The sequence below is a fragment of the Populus nigra genome, chromosome 11 (genome assembly GCF_951802175.1).
Source record: "Populus nigra chromosome 11, ddPopNigr1.1, whole genome shotgun sequence".
Taxonomy (NCBI): Eukaryota; Viridiplantae; Streptophyta; class Magnoliopsida; order Malpighiales; family Salicaceae; genus Populus; species Populus nigra.
In genome coordinates, this window is record NC_084862.1 from 1456123 (window position 1) to 1477246 (window position 21124).

The 21124-nt window shown below is 32.5% G+C and overlaps 2 protein-coding genes across 2 annotated transcripts; both read right to left on the minus strand.

The window, feature by feature from the left end:
• Positions 1–14502: 14502 nt before the first annotated feature.
• On the minus strand, positions 14503–17850 carry LOC133668745 (ankyrin repeat-containing protein At5g02620-like). Its single transcript, XM_062088728.1, has 3 exons — positions 17025–17850; positions 16213–16763; positions 14503–15179 (listed from the first exon to the last, which is right to left on the minus strand). The coding sequence occupies exons 1-3, from the start codon at positions 17659–17661 to the stop codon at positions 14607–14609; spliced, it is 1761 nt and encodes a 586-aa protein (XP_061944712.1). The 5' UTR covers positions 17662–17850; the 3' UTR covers positions 14503–14606.
• A 1016-nt stretch (positions 17851–18866) lies between these two features.
• On the minus strand, positions 18867–19421 carry LOC133668638 (ankyrin repeat-containing protein ITN1-like). Its single transcript, XM_062088590.1, has one exon. It carries the CDS (start codon positions 19419–19421, stop codon positions 18867–18869), a length of 555 nt encoding a protein of 184 aa, XP_061944574.1.
• Positions 19422–21124: the final 1703 nt, after the last annotated feature.

The window sequence follows — 21124 nt, forward strand, 5'->3', positions numbered from 1 at the left end:
TATGTAGCTTGGAGAACTCACTAAATGAAATGTAAACAAATGAAGGGGAGAAATCACAGCGGCACAAATGTAAGAGGTTACATTCCTCAACTGATCACAAGCTGCTGATTTATTTGGTTTGTTGCTTCCCCGGAGTTAAATGGTATTTAAGAGTATGATAGGTTGTTTTTTTAAAATGTGTTTTATTTGAAAATATATTAAAATAATATTTTTTTATTTTTTAAAAATTATTTTTAATATCATTATATTAAAATTATTTAAAAATATAAAAACAAATTAACTCATAACAAAAAAAAAATCAAAAAAATTAGTACGTTTTGAGCAAAACACAGATTATACCACGATTGTCTATATTTTATTATAGTTGGAGTTTTATTTTTTCAATTGGAACCAGATATTTTAATTTTGAAGCGTTTTAAAATATCAGGTTGTACTATTACAAGTTACTATCAGGTAGATGGCTGTATTAACTAGCTAGTAGATAAAATTGCATGAGATTTCAGTTTATTATATTTTTAAAAAATATTTTTTATTTAAAAATATATTAAAATAATTTTTTTATAATTTTTTTTAAATCAATACATCAAAACTATTAAAAAACACTAATAAAAACATAAAATTAATTTTTTAAAAAATATATAAAAACAAAAGCAATCTCTTTGTTATGGTTAGAATTACGAAGGACAATGTAGTTAATTTTAAAGGCATGTTTAAAAGTGTAATAAAGATTATTTTTTAAAGTATTTTTTTATTTAAAAATATATTAAAATAATATTTTTTTTATTAATTTTTAAAATTAAATTTTATATCAGTATATCAAAATGATTTAAAAACATCAAATATAATTTAATTTCAAATTAAAAAAATTAAAAATTTTAGAAAAATGTTTCACACATCTAAGACTTGAGGATAAGGAGATTGTGGTCCAGCTCTAACCAGAAGAAAAACGAGTGAAGACAGAAAAGGTGCAAGTGGGGAAGAGACATGGACGTCGAGGAAGACAAGCTAGGACAATCATACTGAGTATGTTCATACTTCAGTACAAGAAACAAGAATTATCTCGACTGCTTATATCTGGGCAAAAGACATTTTAACTACACAATGGCATTTTAAGAGAAGGCAGCTTTCGTTTTATGGCAGGTTGAGGAAACAATTTTTTGCGCTTATATGAACCTAAGCTGCATATATTTAAGCCATAAGTCCCAAACTTCTTTTATTACCCCAACTAAAAACAATAAAAAAAATTATAGCATTCTTTCTTTCTTTTTTTATTAATATCGGTGTCTAGGACAGTTTACGAGCACCTCAACTAATCCAACAGACCCTAAAATTAACTTTCATATAAATCTCCAATAATCTTGAGATTTATAAAACTCGAATTAGTGATTTTTAAAAAACAAATCTAAAACTTAACTAGTTAAACTAAACGGACACCCAATAAAACCTTCAGCATCCATAAAATCAGATCTTGGCATTTTATTTTTTAAACTATAACAATATATTTTAATTTTAAAATGTTTGGATGTGTCGATTTGTGGTTGTACTACTAAAAGTTACTATCTGGTAGTTGATTGCATTAACTAGCTACCAGAAAAAACTGCATGTGACTTGGGGTTCCTTTGGAAACTAATTGAAATGATATTTTTTAAAAAATTAAATTTTTTTTATTAAAAATAATTTTTTATGTTTAATTTTGATGTGCTAATATTAAAAATAATTTTTTAAAAATAAAAAAAATAATTTTAATGTATTTCTAAGTAAGGATACTCTTTAGCAGAGACCGGACTTAAGATATGAGTCAAAGCACACGAAGCGTTTGTCGAACTCAACGCATTTGATAGTCGAACAAAGAGGCTTCGGTTCCGAAATTTAGACTCCAAGCATCTCTGCCATAACCTTACCATACAGATCAGCAATCCCTTAATGCTGCTTGCTGTTCCGCTGATAAAATCCATAAAATCAGATCTTGGCGTTTTATTTTTTAAATTGTAACAATATATTTTAATTTTGTAATTTTGAAATGTTTGGATGTGTAGATTTGTGGTTGTACTACTAAAAGTTACTATCTGGTAGTTGATTGCATTAACTAGCTACTAGAAAAAACTGCATATGGTTTCTTTGGAAATTAGTTTAAATTGTATTTTTATAAATTTTAAATTTTTTTATTTAAAATATTTTTTTATGTTTTCAAATATTTTGATGTATTGATCTAAAATTTTTTTTTTAAAATAAAAAAAATATATTATTTTAATGTATTTCTAACTATGAATCTTTTTTACGGAGACCAAACTTAGATATGAGTCCAAGCACACAAAGCGTTTGGCGAACTCAGCGCATCCGATAGTCGAACAAAGAGACTTCAGTTCCGAAATCTAAACTCCAAGCATCTCTGCCATAACCTTACAATACAGATCAGCGATCCCTTAATGCCGCTTGCTATTCCGCTGATAAAATCTCTCTCAGAAAGGTACTCAAAAGTTGTAAGGGATTTCTGTCTGCAGGAAAGATATTAAAAAGTTGGAACAAGTTGAGGTCAACAACTTCTTTGACTTCTTCGGAATAGGATGGAAACTCTTCCCAAAGCTCTATTGTGTAGTCCCCAATTAGCGGATGTTCCGGTGAAGTCATCGGATTCTCCAACTCAGCATTTAGTGAAGTAGCAGAAGAGATAAAGTAATTTGAACTAGAACTGCTAGTATAATTTTAAATAGACTCTTAGTATATATTTTACGTTACAGTTGATGATAATTTTAAAAAATATTTTTTATTTTAAAATATATTCAAATAATATTTTTTATGATTTTTTTATTTTTAAAATCAATACATCAAGACTATTAAAAATCACTAAAAAAAATTAATTTGATTTGTTTTTAAAAAATATATAAAAGCAAAAGCAATCTCTTTCTGATGGTTAGAATTATTGAGTACAATGTGACTTTAAATACTTGTTTGGAAGTTTGTTAAAAATTAGTTTTTAAAATATTTTTTATTTAAAAATATATTAAAATAATATTTTTGTTATTTTTTAAAATTTAATTTTAATTGAGCGTATCAAAATGATTCAAAAATATCAAATATAATTAAATTTCAAATTAAAAAAATAATATTTTTTAAAAAATATGGTTAAAACATAACAAGTAGACTGTGGTCCAGCTATAACCATAAGAAAAACGAGTGAAGACAGAAAAGATGCAAGTGGGGCAGAGAAATTGACCTCGAGGAAGACAAGCTAGGACAATTATCATACTGAGTATGTTCATGTTCAAGAGACGAAGAAGGTCAAGCTATTTTCAAAAATTGAATTTCCACGAAAGTTGTCAGACAAATTTAAATTTTAGACTTGGATCCAAGGCAAGAATTAAAGAAACGGTTGGTAATTTGGTGTGCATCAATGTCATGATAAATAGGGTTTACATTAGTACTTTCTTTGTTATTTGGAGATTTTTATTTATTTGATGCTCATAATAGTTTTTTTTAATTGTTGATATTATAATTGTTTTTTTAATTAAAACTCTTGGAATTTGTTTAACATTTGAACATAATTGTTAGTTTATTAAACTGATTATCATATCACACATAATATGTCACTTTAATATTATGCATCTAGTTGTCACCTTTTTTTCTCTAATTTATATCTATCAAAAAAATTTATTGCCAATTTTAAGAATTTTAATACGGGTTAAAATTTTCTAGCAGGCATCTCGAATTTTTCACGTTGGCTTACTTGGCGCAGGCTAGGCAATCTTGGATCCGAGTTTGAGCATTTTAAGAAACTGTAACCTTAAGTTAACAACAGGATCTCTCTTAGACACTTTTAACCATGTGACGTGAAACTTGGAAGAGTACTTTGTATATTGGTGGAGTGTAGGTACTGATGAGAAAAATACTCAGTAATTACTGCATTTCTTGTTCCGCGTACTGGAAATGTTGATGAAATTGTTGTTTTGTTCATTTTAATTGTAATATATATATATATATCATCTTAGATACTTGGACATTTTTTTTTATTTAATGCTGATAATATTTTCTTATGCTTCAATACTATCTTGATTTTTATTATGAATCAAGATAGAAAGTGAAATCAAAGAGAAAAACACTTCAATAAAGTTAACCTTCCTCTCAAATTTTTTTTTTTGTTTTATAGCTTTGTTCTTGAGTTATTTGATTTTGCATTACTTTTTTTTTATTTTCTACAACACCTATTACTTTCATCCAACAAATAGTATTGAAGCTTAAATTTGATTATTTGATATGATCAATCAAAACTTTTTACTTCAATATTCTAAGTTGACAAAAAACAATTATAAAACTTGAAGTATTTGAGTAAAAGCTTGGCTGGAAATAGTTGAAAATGGTTTTGAGAAGCCTATAAATAGAGTAATGTTAACTTCAATCCAAAACAAGAACGTGTAAAAAGAATAAAAAAAAATCAACAATTACTCACAATCATCCACTAATATTTAAATAATGTTATTTTTAAGATAATGGATAACGCATAAACTGCTAAGTATGCATTAGAAGGTTCGTAGGAATCAACTGACAATATAAGAAATGTATACTTATAAAGGCTATGCAGTCACTTTGAAAAGTTACAAATGCTAAAATCAAAGAATATTTCAAAATACTATACTCTACATTATTTGGTGGGTTATTGTTTTGTACATTTTTCTAACAGAACTCAAGTTACGGCAATTGCCTCTTTTCTATACTATTTTTTATATATTGCAGTCACCATGCACCAAAAGGTTCGTAGATTTTCAATAGATATGGAATACAAACATGAGTTCAAGTCAACTATCTATACACGGATTCATTTTTCTGTTAAAAGACTGGTTGAAGAGTGTTGGAGTTTGCTTCAAGTTGCTGCTACTACTCTGTTCTTCAGTTACGATTTTTATGCTTTAATAAATAATTGTTCTATTTTTTAGGAATCAATTGATCAGTTAGGTTGTTAACAGATCATGGCACGTTAAGCTGCTATAAGTTAGCATTTCTGTTGCTTTTATTTCAATAAATATGTAAACGATTGCTGTGAAATATAAGCAATTCTGTATTCAATCCTTTTCTGAATATTACTGCAGCATCAATAATATTGCAGTTTGCTTCAAGTTGCTGCTGCTACTCTGTTCTTCAGTTACGATTTTTATGCTTTAATAAATAATTGTCCTATTCTTTAGGAATCAATTGATCAGTTAGGTTGTTAACAGATCATGGCACGTTAAGCTGCTATAAGTTAGCATTTCTGTTGCTTTTATTTCAATAAATATGTAAACGATTGCTGTGAAATATAAGCAATTCTATATTCAATCCTTTTCTGAATATTACTGCAGCATCAATAATATTGCAGTTTTTTACAATTCTCTTCTATCTTCTTTTCTTACATAATACTCAAACACATAAACACTTTCAATTGGTATCAGAGCCTTTTATTTCTTGAAGGGACCTGTAATGGAGGCTGAATTAAGTTTTTCTCACATATCTTCTCCTATCTTTGATGGCGAGAACTATCAACTTTGGGCATTCAAAATGGAAACCTATTTGGATGCCTTGGATCTTTGGGAAGTTGTTGAAGACGATTATGAAGTTCATCCGCTGCCTACTAATCCAACAGTAGCTCAGATCAAAAATCACAAAGAAAGAAAAACAAGGAAATCAAAAGCAAAAGCCTGTCTATTTGCTGCTGTTTCCACAACAATCTTCACCAGGATTATGTCTCTTAAATCAGCGAAAGATGTTTGGGATTATTTGAAGAAGGAATATGCAGGAGATGAAAGAATTCGTGGCATGCAAAGTTTGAACCTGATAAGAGAGTTTGAACTGCAACGAATGAAGGATTCTGAGACTATAAAGGAGTACTCAGACAGATTGCTTGGGATTGTCAACAAGGTAAGGTTACTTGGCACAGATTTCTCTGATTGCAGAATTGTTGAGAAAATTCTTGTAACAGTGCCTGAGAGATATGAAGCATCCATAACCACCTTGGAGAATACAAAAGATTTGTCCAAGATAATCTTGGCAGAGCTGATAAATGCCTTGCAGGCTCAAGAGCAACGCAGGCTTATGAGGCAGGATCATATTTCTGAAGGAGCCTTGCCAGCCAAGCATCAAGAGTATGGCAAGAAGAAATATTTCAAGAAATATCAACTTTCAAGCAATGAAAACACTGCCAGCAGCATAAATCAGAGCAAGGGTAGAAATTCAAAAAGAAGCTATCCACCTTGTCAACATTGTGGAAGAACAGGTCATCCACCATTCAAATGCTGGAAGAGGACAGATGCAAAGTGCAATAAGTGTAATCAGCTTGGACATGAAGCTGTAATCTGCAAAAATAAGTTTCAGATACGAGAAGCAGATGCTCAAGTTGCTGATCAAGATGATGAAAATCAGATGTTTGTGGCAACCTGTTTTTCAACCAGGAGCTCTTCAGAATGTTGGCTGATCGACAGTGGTTGTACAAACCACATGACATATGACAGAACCCTTTTCAAAGTATTGCAGTCCACTGAAATCACAAAGGTTTGAATAGGAAATGGTGACTATATTTCAGCAAAGGGAAAAGGAACCATTTCAATTACAACAAACTCAGGTACAAAATCTATTTCAGATGTTCTTTACATACCTGATATTGATCAAAATTTGCTAAGTGTGGGTCAGCTAATAAAAAAGGGATTTTACATTTGAAGATCATTGCTGTCTCATATATGATGCTGCTGGCTAGAAAATTTTACAAGTCAAAATGAAAGGGAAAAGCTTTTCATTTTTTCCAACTGAGGAGGAGCATACAGCCTATTCCACAAATATAAGCATCACTAAAACTTGGCACAAGAGACTTGGGCATTGTCATCTCCAGCGAATGTTGACAATGAAGAAGAATGAAGTGATAAGAGGATTGCCTGCTCTTGCTGATCAAATGCCGAATTGTCATGCTTGTCAATTTGGCAAACAAAGGAGGCTGCCTTTTCCTAAATCTTCCTGGAAGGCATCTCAAAAGCTGCAACTCATTCATACAGATGTAGCAGGACCTCAAAGAACACCATCACTGAAAGGTAGTCTCTACTACGTTGTGTTCATTGACGATTTTTCAAGGATGTGCTGGATTTTTTTCTTGAAGTTCAAGTTAGAGGTTGCTGGAATCTTCTGGAAATTCAAGAAGATGGTGGAAAATCAGAGTGGCTGCAAGATTCAAAGCATAAGATCAGATAATGGGAAGGAGTATACTTCAGCAACATTTAATATATTCTATGAAGAAGCTGGAATTGAACATCAGCTCACTGCTCCTTACACTCCAGAGCAAAATAGGGTTAGTGAAAGGAGAAATAGATATGTAATGGAGATGGCTAGGTGTATGTTGCATGATAAGGAGTTGCCTAAAGAATTCTGGGCAGAGGCAACAAATACAGCAGTCTTTCTTCAAAATCGACTTCCAACCAAGTTTTTGAATGAAAGAACATCATTTGAAGTCTAGTATGGATATAAACCTTCACTAAACTTTCTTAAAGTATTTGGCAGTGTATGTTTTGTCCACATTCCTCAGGTCAAGCGTGACAAGCTTGATAAGAAAGCACTTCCAAGCATATTTATGGGATACAGCTTAGTCTCCAAAGCATACAAAGTGTATCATCCACAAACAAAGAAGATATCAATTACAAGGGATGTACACTTCAATGAAGATGAGCAATGGGACTGGAAGAACCTTCAACAGAGCACTAATTCTGAAGATCAAATAGATCCTCAGTGGCAGAATGAACTAGAAGATGATCTTCCAATTAGAGGCACAAGGCTGCTGTCAGACAACCATCAAAGATGCAACATTGCATTTTATGAACCTGCTGGATATGAAGAGGCACTCAAAGACAGCAAATGGAAGAAGGCCAAGGAGGGAGAGCTGTCAATGATTCAGAAGAACAATACCTGGACATTAGTTGATAGACCTGAAGACATAAAAGTTATAGGAGTGAAGTGGATATATCGAACGAAGCTGAATGCTAATAACTCCATCAACAAACACAAGGCCAGGCTTGTTGTTAAAGGGTATGCTCAGATTTTTGGTGTTGATTATTCTGACACGTTTGCACCTGTTGCTAGACTGGACACAATCAGATTGCTGCTAGCAATCTCAGCACAAAAGGGCTGGAAAGTGTTTCAGTTAGATGTAAAATCAGCCTTCTTGAATGGAGTTTTACAAGAAGAAATATATGTGGAGCAGCCTGATGGATTTGTGATTCAAGGAGCAGAGGATAAGGTCTATCTTTTGCAAAAGGCTCTCTATGGGCTGAAGCAAGCTCCTAGAGCTTGGTACAGCCGGATTGATGAGCATTTGCTAAATTTAGGCTTTGTAAAAAGCTTATCCGAGGCCACTCTGTATGTCAAACTGAAGGCTAATGATGTTCTTATAGTGTCCCTTTATGTAGATGATCTTTTGGTGACAGGAAGTAATGAATTGCTAGTTGAAGAATTCAAACAATAAATGATGAATGTGTTTGAAATGACCGATCTTTGTATTATGACTTATTTTCTTGGAATGGAGGTCAAGCAAAGCAAGAATGAAGTTTTCATCTGTCAAAAGAAATATGCAAAGAAGATACTGAAGAAATTTCAGATGGAGGAATGCAAAGCAACCAACATACCCATGAACCAAAAAGAAAAGCTGTGCAAGGATGACAGTGCTGATAAAATTGATGAGGGTTATTTCAGAAGCATAATTGGTTGCTTAATGTATCTTACTACAACAAGGCCTGACATTTTGTTTGTTGTAAGTCTCTTATCCCGTTTTATGCATGGAGCTAGTGAATTACATTTAAGAGCTGCAAAAAGAATATTGAGATATGTAAGAGGTACTGTAAGTTATGGTGTAAAGTATGAGAAGTGCCAAAGTTTTAAACTGCATGGATTCTCAGAAAGTGACTGGGCTGGTTCCATTGAAGATATGAAGAGCACTTCTGGATATTGCTTTAATCTTGGCTCAGGAGTCTTCTCATGGTGCTCAAAGAAGCAGGAGACTGTAGCACAATCTACTGCAGAAGCTGAATTCATTGCAGCTTCAGCAGCAGTAAATCAGGCATTGTGGCTCCAGAAAATTCTACGTGATTTGCACATGGAGAAAGAAGAACCAACAAAGATTTCAGTTGATAATCAAGCAGCAATTGCAATCTCTCATAATCCAGTGTTCCATGGGAAGACCAAGCACTTTAACATCAAGCTTTATTTTTTACATGAAGTGCAGAAAAATGGTGATGTTAAGTTAATCTATTGCAAATCTGAAGATCAACTTTCTGATTTATTCACCAAACCACTTCCAGTAAGCAGGTTTGAGTTTCGAAGGACAAGGTTAGGAGTATGCAGCCCTTAAAGCAAGGAGAAGTGTTGGAGTTTGCTTCAAGTTGTTGCTGCTACTCTGTTCTTCAGTTATGATTTTTATGCTTTAATAAACAATTGTCCTATTCTTTAGGAATTAGTTGATCAGTTAGGTTGTTAACAGATCATGGCATGTTAAGCTGCTATAAGTTAGCATTTTTGTTGCTTTTATTTCAATAAATATGTAAACGATTGCTATGAAATATAAGCAATTCTGTATTCGATCCTTTTCTGAATATTACTGCAGCATCATATTGCAGTTTTTTACAATTCTCTTCTATCTTCTTTTCTTACATAATACTCAAACACATAAACACTTTCAAAGAGTTTCATTTTACCATGTATAAAGATGACCTTCGCCGTGATTATCCACTCGAATTGCCTCTGTACTTTTACTGAAACTGGTATTTTTCTGTTTTTATAATATAAGGTCCGTTAATTGGCCCTCTCTTAGAAGCTTACCACTGAGAGAGATTTGATGTTATCTGTGATGAGAAATTGAATATAATTTTGTCTGGCAGTCCTTTGCTGGAGAAGTTGGTTATTTTGGAGTGTAATGATATGAAATCCGTGAACCTGAATGGGAAGAACGTGAAGAGTTTGTGCTTAGGTTATTTAAAACAGTATGGGTGGAATGGTAAGGATCTGAAGATTTGCGCTCCAAATGTACACTCATTGTGTCTTTGGGGAGAAATGGACTTTGAGGGCTACATGATTGAAGATAGGTCCTGCACTTTCCTGGAGAGAGTAGAGCTTGGATTTGAGCTTAAGATAGAAAATCTTGTAGATGATGAAGCTCTTAAAAAAATGTTGAGAATTGCTGGTGATCTGAGTGAAGTCAAAGTTCTTTCAGTGAAGTATTATTGTCTTCAGGTATGCTTATTAATTTGTGGAAAAGTCACACTTCACATACCTTGTATGCATTTTTTGTGTGTTTCTTTTTTAAGAACTGTTGCTGCTTGAATTTCATTCAGAAAATAGGTCAGTTAATTTTCCCTATCAATTTACGCGAGTGTGAATCTCTGAAACATATTTTGATATAGTAGTGTCTGGGAAAGTGTTGCAGCTCCTATATCGTGGCCTTGAGTTTTTGAAGGCCAAACCTGTGTTGGAGATCACAGGATTTTCAAATACACTTTTTTTTAACTGAAATCTGGGAACAGAACAGATCCTGGACACAATCCCAAATGTGCCTATAAATCTTTTCAATGGTATGTTAATTTTAATTTTAATTTGCTCTCACTGATAAGTTAGACTACACATTCATAATCATTGTAGAGGAACTCAAGACAATTGTTTGCATACCAACTTTCCAATCATAAATGTGTATCATATCAATGTATGGTCTTGATATTTCTTCTTCACTTCGTTCTTTCCTGTCCTGTGAGCAAAGATGTTTTCAGTGTGTGAGACGATTAATATGTAATCCTCCATCTCAAGTCGCAAATGTTTGACATTAGAAACTTGGCTAAGGAAATGGGAGCTTCCAGGGATATTTCACTTGTTGAGGATCTCACCAGAGCTTGAGACACTGACACTTGAAGTCACATCTTCCTCCTATATGTTTATGTGAGAGCTTGTAACTTTTCACAGTTTGTCCTTTTCATCCATCTTTCTTTCTACTGGTACTTTCCTTCATTACAAGTCTAGAAAATTCATGTAATGTAGCAAATTGAATTTTTAGATACATTAAAGGTTCCGGAAGAAGCATCAATTCAAGAAAGGAGACTCCTTGGAATCACAAAAAGCCACTTGACAGAGTCTGTCTCCCAAGCTGAAGACTATCAGACTACACAGCATTATTGGCGATAAGAACAGCATGGAATCAAAGTATGCAGGGAGGGACAAAGACTGGCTTCCTAAGAAGTGTCGGAAGGAAATGGAGCTGCTGAGGTTCTTGCTAAAGCATGTTTGAAATTCTTTTCCAATTCCCAAGAGCCTCTCCTGATGCCAAATTTAAATTCTTGTAGGAAACTCTGCGATTTGTTATGCTTAATGTATGCTTAAGTTCTTTGTTTAATATTACCTTTATCTTATATAAGTTCTTTGTTTAACGTTACCTTCATCGGCAAAGATGTCAGTCTTTACTTTCATCTATAATGGACAAGAAACATTTTTGAAACACGCTCTTGTTTATGATCAAGACCAGTCTGGTTTGTCAGGTCTGACTTCTTATCCAATGGAGTCGATGAGATTCGACCAGCCTTACATGCACTTCATGGAACAAGCTGGCTACGTGGCACAGGAGCCGAAGAAGAATAAAACATGGCATATCCCACTTAATACAGTATAATACTTTGCAAGGGCAATCTTGATTAATAAACAAACCACCAAAGCAAATTGTACTTGGAAAATAAATTTAATTGTGAAACTAGTATTTGTGTCAGTAAATTTTCCAAAGAAGAGATGTCTTGGAATGTTTTAGAAAGGGGATAATATTCTCATATTCGCACCCGACTTATTAGCTATTACCCTTTCGCAGTTGTCCCTAACCTACATATTTAAGCAATTGGGTCCAAAAAGTATCTAGGAATTATCAATCTGATCGTTCCATCCTCAAATATACTTTGTAGTCATCTTTAGGTGTGGGCTCAGTTGAGAAAATTCTTAAGCAAATTTTTTGATGGACAAATCCAATTGAGAATACTTGGGACCAGTTCGTTGAAAGTTATAGAGATTGGGGACCAAATTTGGAAACGAATTACAGATAGGACTAATGTTATGTTACCCAAGAACCCGTAATATTACATTACCCATCTGATTGAGATGGGTTTTAACCCAGTTTGAGTAGGATCCAACCTAGTGGGGATATAACTTCACTCGTTTTTGTTTTTTTTTTTTTTTTTAGCATACAAATGTGTGTGCTTCGCCCAATTAATATCCAATTGGTTTTTATTTTAATTTCCTAAATATTCTAAGATTTTTTGTAACTTATAGTTTTCAATTTTTTATTTCCTTAATATTATTATAAAAAAAAATTTCAAAAAATTAATTTTCAAATTTCTTTAAGTTTTCAAACATTTTAGTAGCTAAGAATTTTACAAATTATTTCATTCGGTCATTTAATCCTTGTAAAGGGGTGATGATGATAGGTATTCACATGTCACGTTTTGATATTATTTATATTCAAATTATTGTCGAATCAAAACTTGATGCATATAAATTTTGAATACTAAAATTTAATCTAATTAAGTTTTAGTTATCGATTTAGATACTTAAAATTGTCGAATCAAAACTGATACAGTTAGGTTTATAAAAACTAAAGGTTATGATATTCTATAGTAGCGGTTTAGAATAGAAATAACAAGAGATTTGATAATGGGTCGATATCAAATTTTTGGAAGAGGTTCTATAAGTTGTTTTCCTGTGGGAAGCCACTCCATCATTCATAGGACTGCTTGATTTTGGTTCAAAAAGTTACTGTTTGGGTTAATTTTATTATTTTTTTTTAGATTTTTTGGATTTATTATTTTATTTCACATTTTATATTAATTTGTTTTATGCTTTTGAATTCAAAATTGTTTTCTTATAGAGATAGGGTTTTCTAATTTATTTAAAACGTCTTGCAGACATTTTAAGGAAACACTTAGTATATATTTATTTTAAAAAAAATAAAACTGTGAATTTAAATTTTAAATCTGCAATACATTTCGCTTATCAAATTCTTGAAGTGGTGGGGGTAATGACTGGCTCATATTATGCAGCATAAGTGGACTCAGATAAGTGTTTTTTTTAAAAAAAAATCAAAATTGTTGTCTTCTTCGCTTTCACTTGCAAACTGAGCACTTATCTCCAAAACCCATGTTTGCAAACATGGATGCAAAGAGTCAAAAGATGGAATTTATGATTAGCAATTTACGTGATGCACTCCTCCTTCACACACTCTCTTTTGTGAGATGCCCTTTCTGCTTGTAATTATTAACTAGTCCAAGTTTGATACTTTCCCAGAAAATTTCATCTTGAGCTCGCCGTAACTAATGTCAGAACGTTGATTAAAATTCATTTTGGGAATCGATGGCAAAATTATTTATCACAGGGATTAAAGAAACTTTATTTAAGTGTTTCTTCTATTTTATTAAAATCTTCAAAGTAAGAAATTCTAAAATATATATGATTTTGATAAGTTTTAACTTAAAAGAACAATACTTCTTTAAAAAAACATGTTTTTGTAACAAAAAAAAACACTAATAAAAAAAAAGAAGTTTTGATTAGATATATACATTGTTCACTCTTTATTTCAAATCAATACAATTTTTCTAATTTCTATTTTAGTTTTCTTTTTTTTATCCAATATTAAACTTTATTGCTATTAGAAAAGATATGTTTTTCAAATTTTAAAAAAAATAATATGAAAAGAGAATTTTAACTAAAAATATATTTTTTTCCAGAGAATTCAAATAACTATTTTTATTACAAATATTTACTTTTATTTTCATACAATTAAATAAAAAAATAAAAAGCAACCATGTTACTAGGTTAAATATTTACACTTGCATTTATTTTTTTGTTTTTTACAAAAGAAAAACCCAACTGTTTTAACCGTTCTTTATGTGATTTATTAATTCAAATATTTTTAATTCGTTTTTTAAAAAATGCAAACAGTATCTTTTCAATTTTCAATTTAAAAATATTATACCATCTTTTTTTTTTTCAGTATCTTTTTTTTCTTGTCTGATTTGTCAGGTCTGACTTGTTATCCAGTGGAATCGATGAGATTATTCCAAACTTACATGCACTTCATGGAACAAGCTAGCTAGCTGGCACAGCAGCCAATGAAGAATGAAACTTGGCATATCCCACTTTTCTTATTTTAAAAAATTGATTTTAATATTAATATATTAAAACAATTTAAAATTATAAAAATTTAATTTAAAATTTAAAAAATCAAATAACACTTTTTAAACACAAAAACAAACACAGTAAGAGTACAATCTTGATTAATAAACAAACCATCAAGGCAAATTGTGCTTGGAAAATAAATTTAGTTGTCCCAGCTAGTAGTTGTGTCACTAAATTTTAGTCACGAATAAGAAACAGAAAATAAATAAATAAAAAATTGTGTCAGAGGTTTTTACTACTTGACTTGTGATGCGTATCAATTACAAAATAAAATATAAAAACTTGACAATTTGAGAACCAAACACATGATTTCGGAACATATGACGTCACAAATGTTTTTCAAAAACAATAAGAATGTTTTAAATAATACATTGATTGTTTTATTTGATAGGAAATTTGCATTGATTGTTTCACTAGTATATATAATATTTTAGATGCTTGAGAATAAACCTCAACACTAAATACACAAGGAAAAAGAAGCTCAGACCAAGGAGACAAGTGCTGATGGCAAGCACCAAGGAAGGCTCTAGAACCGCATATATACCCGTGATGAATGCAATAATCATTGTGCCCATGCCAATCATGGTCAACCACGTGGCAACCCCAAATAATTTCATAGCGGCTTCCTCATCTATCTCTTTATGCTTGACCCATTCTAAACCATGAATCACTGAAATCAAAACGTGGATAAAGACAGCGGAAACAGAGAGCATCATTGACATTGAATCTGAGACGACAAATACTATAAAAGCAGCTTTTTTAGCTAGAATCGCAGTGCCTCGGTCGCTCTTGTAACCGCCAGGTAGGGTGAATGCTGCTGCAAATGTTACCGTTGCTATCAGCGCCGCAACTACTAGATGAGACTCTCTTGCTTTACTCATAGCATCCTTTTCCTCTTTGTTTTCCTCATCATCTCCTTTCAGAAAAAAGGGACCGCGTCCAATCGGTCCACTACCAACATCTTTAAGAGATTCTAAGATCTCTTTCTGCAAAAATATATATTTTGAGTAAAATATGTTAAGATGGGAAAGAGGTTTTGAAAATAATTTTATATATTTTCTAGAATATGTTTTTTACCTTATTCATATTTAATTTTTATTAATTAAAATATAAATGATGAGATTTGAATTTATAAATGTTTAATCAATAAGATTCTAATACTATTTTTAAAAAACCATCTCAATCTAAAAATTTAAAATAAATAATTCATCATTTTTAGCTATTTAACATATATCAACTTCCGAGCCTTTGTTTTTGTTTCCACAACTAGTTTGTTTGCAATCAAATCCTTTCGGTGACTGTATATATTAGAAGGTAACAAACACTAATTTGGTTGAAATTAAACAACATGCTTTACATTAGCCCAATTATCCCCAGACAGAAAACTAAGATGTGGACTTAATTTTATATACCATTAATTCTACATCATTTCATTCTAAAATTAATTTCCTCGGAGGGGTAATATTCCAATAATATATTATTGTTTATTGTTACTCTCCTTAATTGCTTGTAAGATAATGTTAATTAGTTTCTATTAGATTTTTCAACTTTAATCTTCTTTCTAATTGTTTGTTCAGAAAGAATCGGGGTCTAAAGTAATGATTTTGGTGTTTTTCTTGTTGGGTAAATATAAGCTGTTTAATTATTTCATTTGATTTTATTTAAATTTTTATCCATTTTTTATTTGTATTTATATTTTCAAAATTCTCGGATTCTTTAAATTTTAATTAATTGTATTTTTTGTTTGTTCATTTGTACTTACTTTTTGTTTTTTTATTGAATAATATATGTTTTTTTTAAGCAGTTACATGCAATTCACATGCATAATCTGATATAATAGATGAAAAACTTAACAAAATTAATAAAATGACTTGATTTCAAATAAAAAAGGAGATATTGAAAACCCAGATTGAGAAATTGATTCTTCTATGACCATCCATGTTATAATTGACACACAAACACACGGTTTTAATGGATGCATTAATTGTCACAACCGTCAATTCGTAGAGGATTGATTACCTGTATCTCTCCAAAATTTCCTTTATAAATGTCGTCGACGCTTAGCTGTTGCTTATTAAGACCATATATCTCCCTTTTACCATAACCATATTCATCTAACATAACTCTCCATTGCTTCTGCTGGTGCGCTAAAGCAGCAATTAGATGGAAGGGCGTGTTTCCTTTGTCATCCTTCTTCGTTACAAGTCTTGCAAGCCCTGGAATATCCAGATATTTCTCGAACGCTTCTATATCCTTACTTGCCACAGCATAGTGAAGGGCATTCCAACCTCTGTTATCAACTAGCTCACAACAAGCTGGACATCGAGAAACAATCTCTTTCATTACGTCTACAAGTCCTCGAATGGCAGCAATGTGAAGAGCTGTTCTCTTCTTCTCTGTTTCAGCAATGTAGGCTGCGGACGCATCATATTTTAGTAATACTTTCACAACTGAAATATTTAACCAAGTAGAGAAATAGGCAGCGTAGTGAAGTGGTGACCAGCCGTTCTCATCGGTTGTTTTCGCCAACGTGTTTTCTTTTTCTTTTTCTAGTAATTTTCTTGCTGTCCCTGAAACCAACAAAACAAGCAATAAAAGTTCTCCTTCATGAACAAGAGAGATTTCACATAGTCTATGTGAATTACAAAGTATGTCCAATACTTCAACTCAAAGAATTTTAGTGGCTTAAAATTAAAAGAAAAAAGAAGAGCTAATTATGAACCAAACACAGAGATATATAAAATCAAATATATATGTGTGGCTTTTAAATTATAGTTTACACTATTATATATAAATTATTTAATTCTCCAGACTTGAGCACAAAATCCTACCATGATCTCCCAGCCTGCTTGCCGCATGTAGAGCAGTTCTACCCTTAGGGCCGCCATAGTCCACTGAAATGCAATTAGTTAGGATTTCATCGATCACCTTTCCTCGTTCTAATTCGCTCCACCTCGGCATAATGGAAGCAGCAATATAAAGTGGAGTTTCTCCATGAACATTGGCGGAATATGAAAACTCAGGGTCCTCTTTTGTCAATATTTCCACCACTTGGGCTTGGATATTTCGAGCTGCCACATGCAACGCTGTATCTTTCTCTTCATTCTTCATCCTCAACATCATTTTAGCTTCCGTTACTCTGCTCTCCGGATCTGCAGGTAGAGCTTTTGCATGGTCAATGAGGACGCTTACCACGTTGGAATGACCATATGCTGCTGCCAAATGGAGGGGGGTTTCTCCTCTCTTATTGGCTTGGAATAACAGAGGTGGACACCTTTCAAGAATTCTATCAACAAAATCAGTGGGTACGGTTTTACTGCTTTGGTTTGTTAAGTAGACATGAAGAATGGTGTTCTCGTCTGGAGTCAATAGCTGATCAAGGCAGGTTTGATAATTCTCGAAGGGACCGATATTGCCTGCTTCTGCAGCCTTGTACAAGACAGGATCCATATAGATGATGCTATCCATTTTGTAGCCTAGAGAAACTCACTAAATGAAATGTAAACAGATGAAAGGCTAGATAACAAAGGGAAGAGGTTGCACTCAGCTGATCACAAGACCTTTTTTATTTCTTCAGTTTTTAAAGAAAGAAAAAGCCTAGCTAGCAGCTAGCGTTGACATGATTACATTTATTTTCCTTTTTGATTTTTTGTTGCGATTTCATTTCTTTTGCCTGCTGGAAAGTTCTGCTTTTAAAAAAGAAAAAGAAAATTATTTGTTCTTCTTCAATGATCTCTACAATAATAGAATATAAATCTGCTATAGTTACTAACTAGTTTTGTTATCATGTGTAATAGATTCGTTGCGGGTCAAAATAAAATAAAATTGAAACTGTCGAGCTAAAAGTCAACGATTTTCCAAATCAACCAATCAGATCATATATATCATGTATTGTATCTATAGCCACCCTAACATTATATATTAATATCTAACTAAGTTCATCGGCGAGGCATAAAAGCTCTTAAGACTACCAGATTTTTTTCGTAAAAGCTTGATAATTAATATCTCGATGAATCATGTTTAGGATTATTATTTTTTAATCATTTCCACTCTATTATTAGAAAGGCTAATCCACGAATTGTGCACTACATTATTTTTTATCTAATGTACTTAGTTTTCTTGTTTGAAGACATGGGATTTGTTTGAAGATATGGGAAAATTCTTTAGTTTCTTCTGGAATCTGAGTTTCATATAACACGTACGTAGCTTTAATGATAGAGAATTTGATGTGATGGAACAACTAAGTTATTTTAAGATTCTTATTTACTTCCTATTATTAAGTAATTTTTCTCAAAGTTTTGTAATGAATCATTTTATCTTTTTATATTATTAATTTTTTTATTTAAATTATTTATCTCTCTTATTTTATTGACTCTCTTTATCAAATTACCATAATAATTTCTCTTCATTAATTATTAGCTTTAATTATAAAAAAAACCTAATATTTTGGTTTAAGTTGAAGTTTTTGAGTTAAAAAATTATTAAATTTTAAGAAACTATTATGAAATAAACTAATCAAAATCCTTAATTCATGGACTTGACAAAAAAATAGGATGGAAAAAAAAATCTTTATAGGTCAAAGAATTATAAATCTAAATCCAAGCCTATAATAGATTGTAAAAAAAATCTTTTATAGCCCAAATATTAATTTGTAATAAATTCAAATATATGCCTCAACTTGATCCTAAAAGACAATATACAACTTGATCCTTATTCAGAAGCTCCTTAATGTTATGCGGCTGGAGCACATCAACCATGGCTTTGAAAGCCTCAAACTGATTATTTCTCAAAGCAAGGTGAAATGCGGTTTCCCCTTTGAATGTCACAATGTCCTTGCTCGCAGGACAAAACTTGAGCAATTCCTTGATCACATGTACCATCCCATTTATAGCAGCACAATGAAGAGAAGTTCTACCATCACTGCTTTTAAGCCTGCCAAGCTCGCTGTTAACCATCAATAGCTCTCTCACTATCTCGACAAACCCATTTGCAGAAGCTATGTGTATTGGGCTAAACCCATCTGGGTTGAGCCTTGTAGCTAAATCTGCTTTCTTCTTCAGTAGCTCCTTCACGAATTCTGTTCGTCCGGCTAAGCAGGAAATATGTAGGATTGTCTCGGAGGAGTCATGGAGACAACTTCTTTCTAGAAGGTAATCGTTTACTCCGAGCAGCTCCTGTAGTTCAATGACATCTCCTCTCCGTGCTGCCTCCAACAATCTTGGATCCATGTTATTGATGGAAATAATCGCAAACTGAGCAAAGTTATTAATGACACGTGAAAATTACCAAACAAAAATTTATAGAAATGTAACTGTGAAAAAAAATGTTGTTCAAAGTTAGTAGACTAAATAGTGACAATATAGAAGTATAATTTATATACATGCAATATAATATCATCATTGTTGTCGCGGGGTGCGCGACGTCGCGGCGATCGTCCACCCTCAGGGGTGTGTGTAGGGGGGATAAATCTGGTAAATATGGAGAGACAAGGAGTTCTTTGTCTCTTAGCAATAAAAAAAAAAGTGTGGGAGTCGCCACCTAGTATTTTGGTTACTAGGAACCCTAACTGGTCTCAGAGATCGGGCACGGAGACTGGTTGCATAAAGGGAAGGTATTAGCACCCCAAATACGACCTACCTAAGGTAAGCTGCTTTGTTTGTTTGTCTGATAAAATTAAGGTCTCGTTGTGTTTCCTAGTTGTTGGTCCGTCTATGGTTCAAGAAAAGTCCTCCTTAATAAGGAGGTCCTTATCTTATCGGGTAAAACCTAACCGTTCTAAAAAAATCTATGTAAAAACCATATTTTTAATATCAGGAAAAACATTTTATGTATAAATTCGTAATCCCGAATACTAAAGAAAACAAAAAGAATTTTTTAGAATTTTTGAAATATTGGCCTAGTTCTCATGGCTTGAATAAACTGGTTATTAAAGCCAAAATGCATGCTAATACATATATCGTTTTGAAATTTTCTTTGTTGTATAAAAAATATGATGTTGTAATATTTATATATATATATATTGGAGAGACTAGGCCGTATTTTAAAACAAAAAAAAAATTAATTACGTATATTTTTTTTGATGTTTTGACGCAAATCGGGTATTTTAATACTGGGTTGGTATTCTTACGGTATAAAAAATATAACCAAATATTAATCCACTTTGATAAAAAAATGCAGAAAAATCAACAATATTTTTAAAAAATATTTAGGAAATTTTTGAAAGCAAAAAAAACATTTTTATTTTGAAAATCTTTGATGTTTTGACGAAAACCGGGTATTTTAAAACCGAATTTGTATTTCTATAACATAAAAATACAAACCAAAATTGATCAAAATACAATAATAAAATTACATAAAAATCACATATTTTCTGAAATAATTTTTGAAGAATTTTGGTAAATTTTTTTATATATATATATATATATCTATATATAAATAATCTAAAACAAAATAATATATAATATATATAATATTAAATGGGCTGGGCTGGTCCGGCCCAACCAACTGGGTTGGGCCGGACTCAGCCTTAAAATGGATTGGGCCGATTTCGGCCCAAAATGGATTGGGCCGATCTCGGCCCGCACAATTATCCTCTTCTGGGCCAGGCCCGGCCCAGAAGAGATGGCTGGGCCAGGATCCGCCTGGCCCAGCAGCCTAAACCGGGCGGGGGGAATTAATTTCCCCCCACCCCTGCATGCAGAACGCTATTCGTTCTGCATGCAGAGAAGGAAAAAAAAACTATAGATATAGGGGAAGAAAGGTTACCTGGCGGGGCTGTGGCGGAGCGTTGCTGGTCTGTCGGCTTCGCTGGCGGTGCTGCGGCGGAGGCCGGTGGCGGTGTCGTGGCTCACGGACGACGGCTCCAGGCAGCAGCGGCGGTGCTCTGTTTTTCGGTATTTTCCAGTGACCCTCCCCGGTTTGGTTTCCCTCA

Bases quoted from the DNA above. Each gene is read 5' to 3' on its own strand.
- LOC133668745 (XM_062088728.1), bottom strand. From the start codon at position 17,661: ATGGATAGCATCATCTATATGGATCCTGTCTTGTACAAGGCTGCAGAA. The intron at 16,764-17,024 runs GTAGGATTTTGT...TGTTGGTTTCAG, and splicing joins AAGCAGGCTGGGAGATCATG to GGACAGCAAGAAAATTACTA. The intron at 15,180-16,212 runs GTAATCAATCCT...ATATTTTTGCAG, and splicing joins GAAATTTTGGAGAGATACAG to AAAGAGATCTTAGAATCTCT.
- LOC133668638 (XM_062088590.1), bottom strand. From the start codon at position 19,421: ATGGATCCAAGATTGTTGGAGGCAGCACGGAGAGGAGATGTCATTGAA.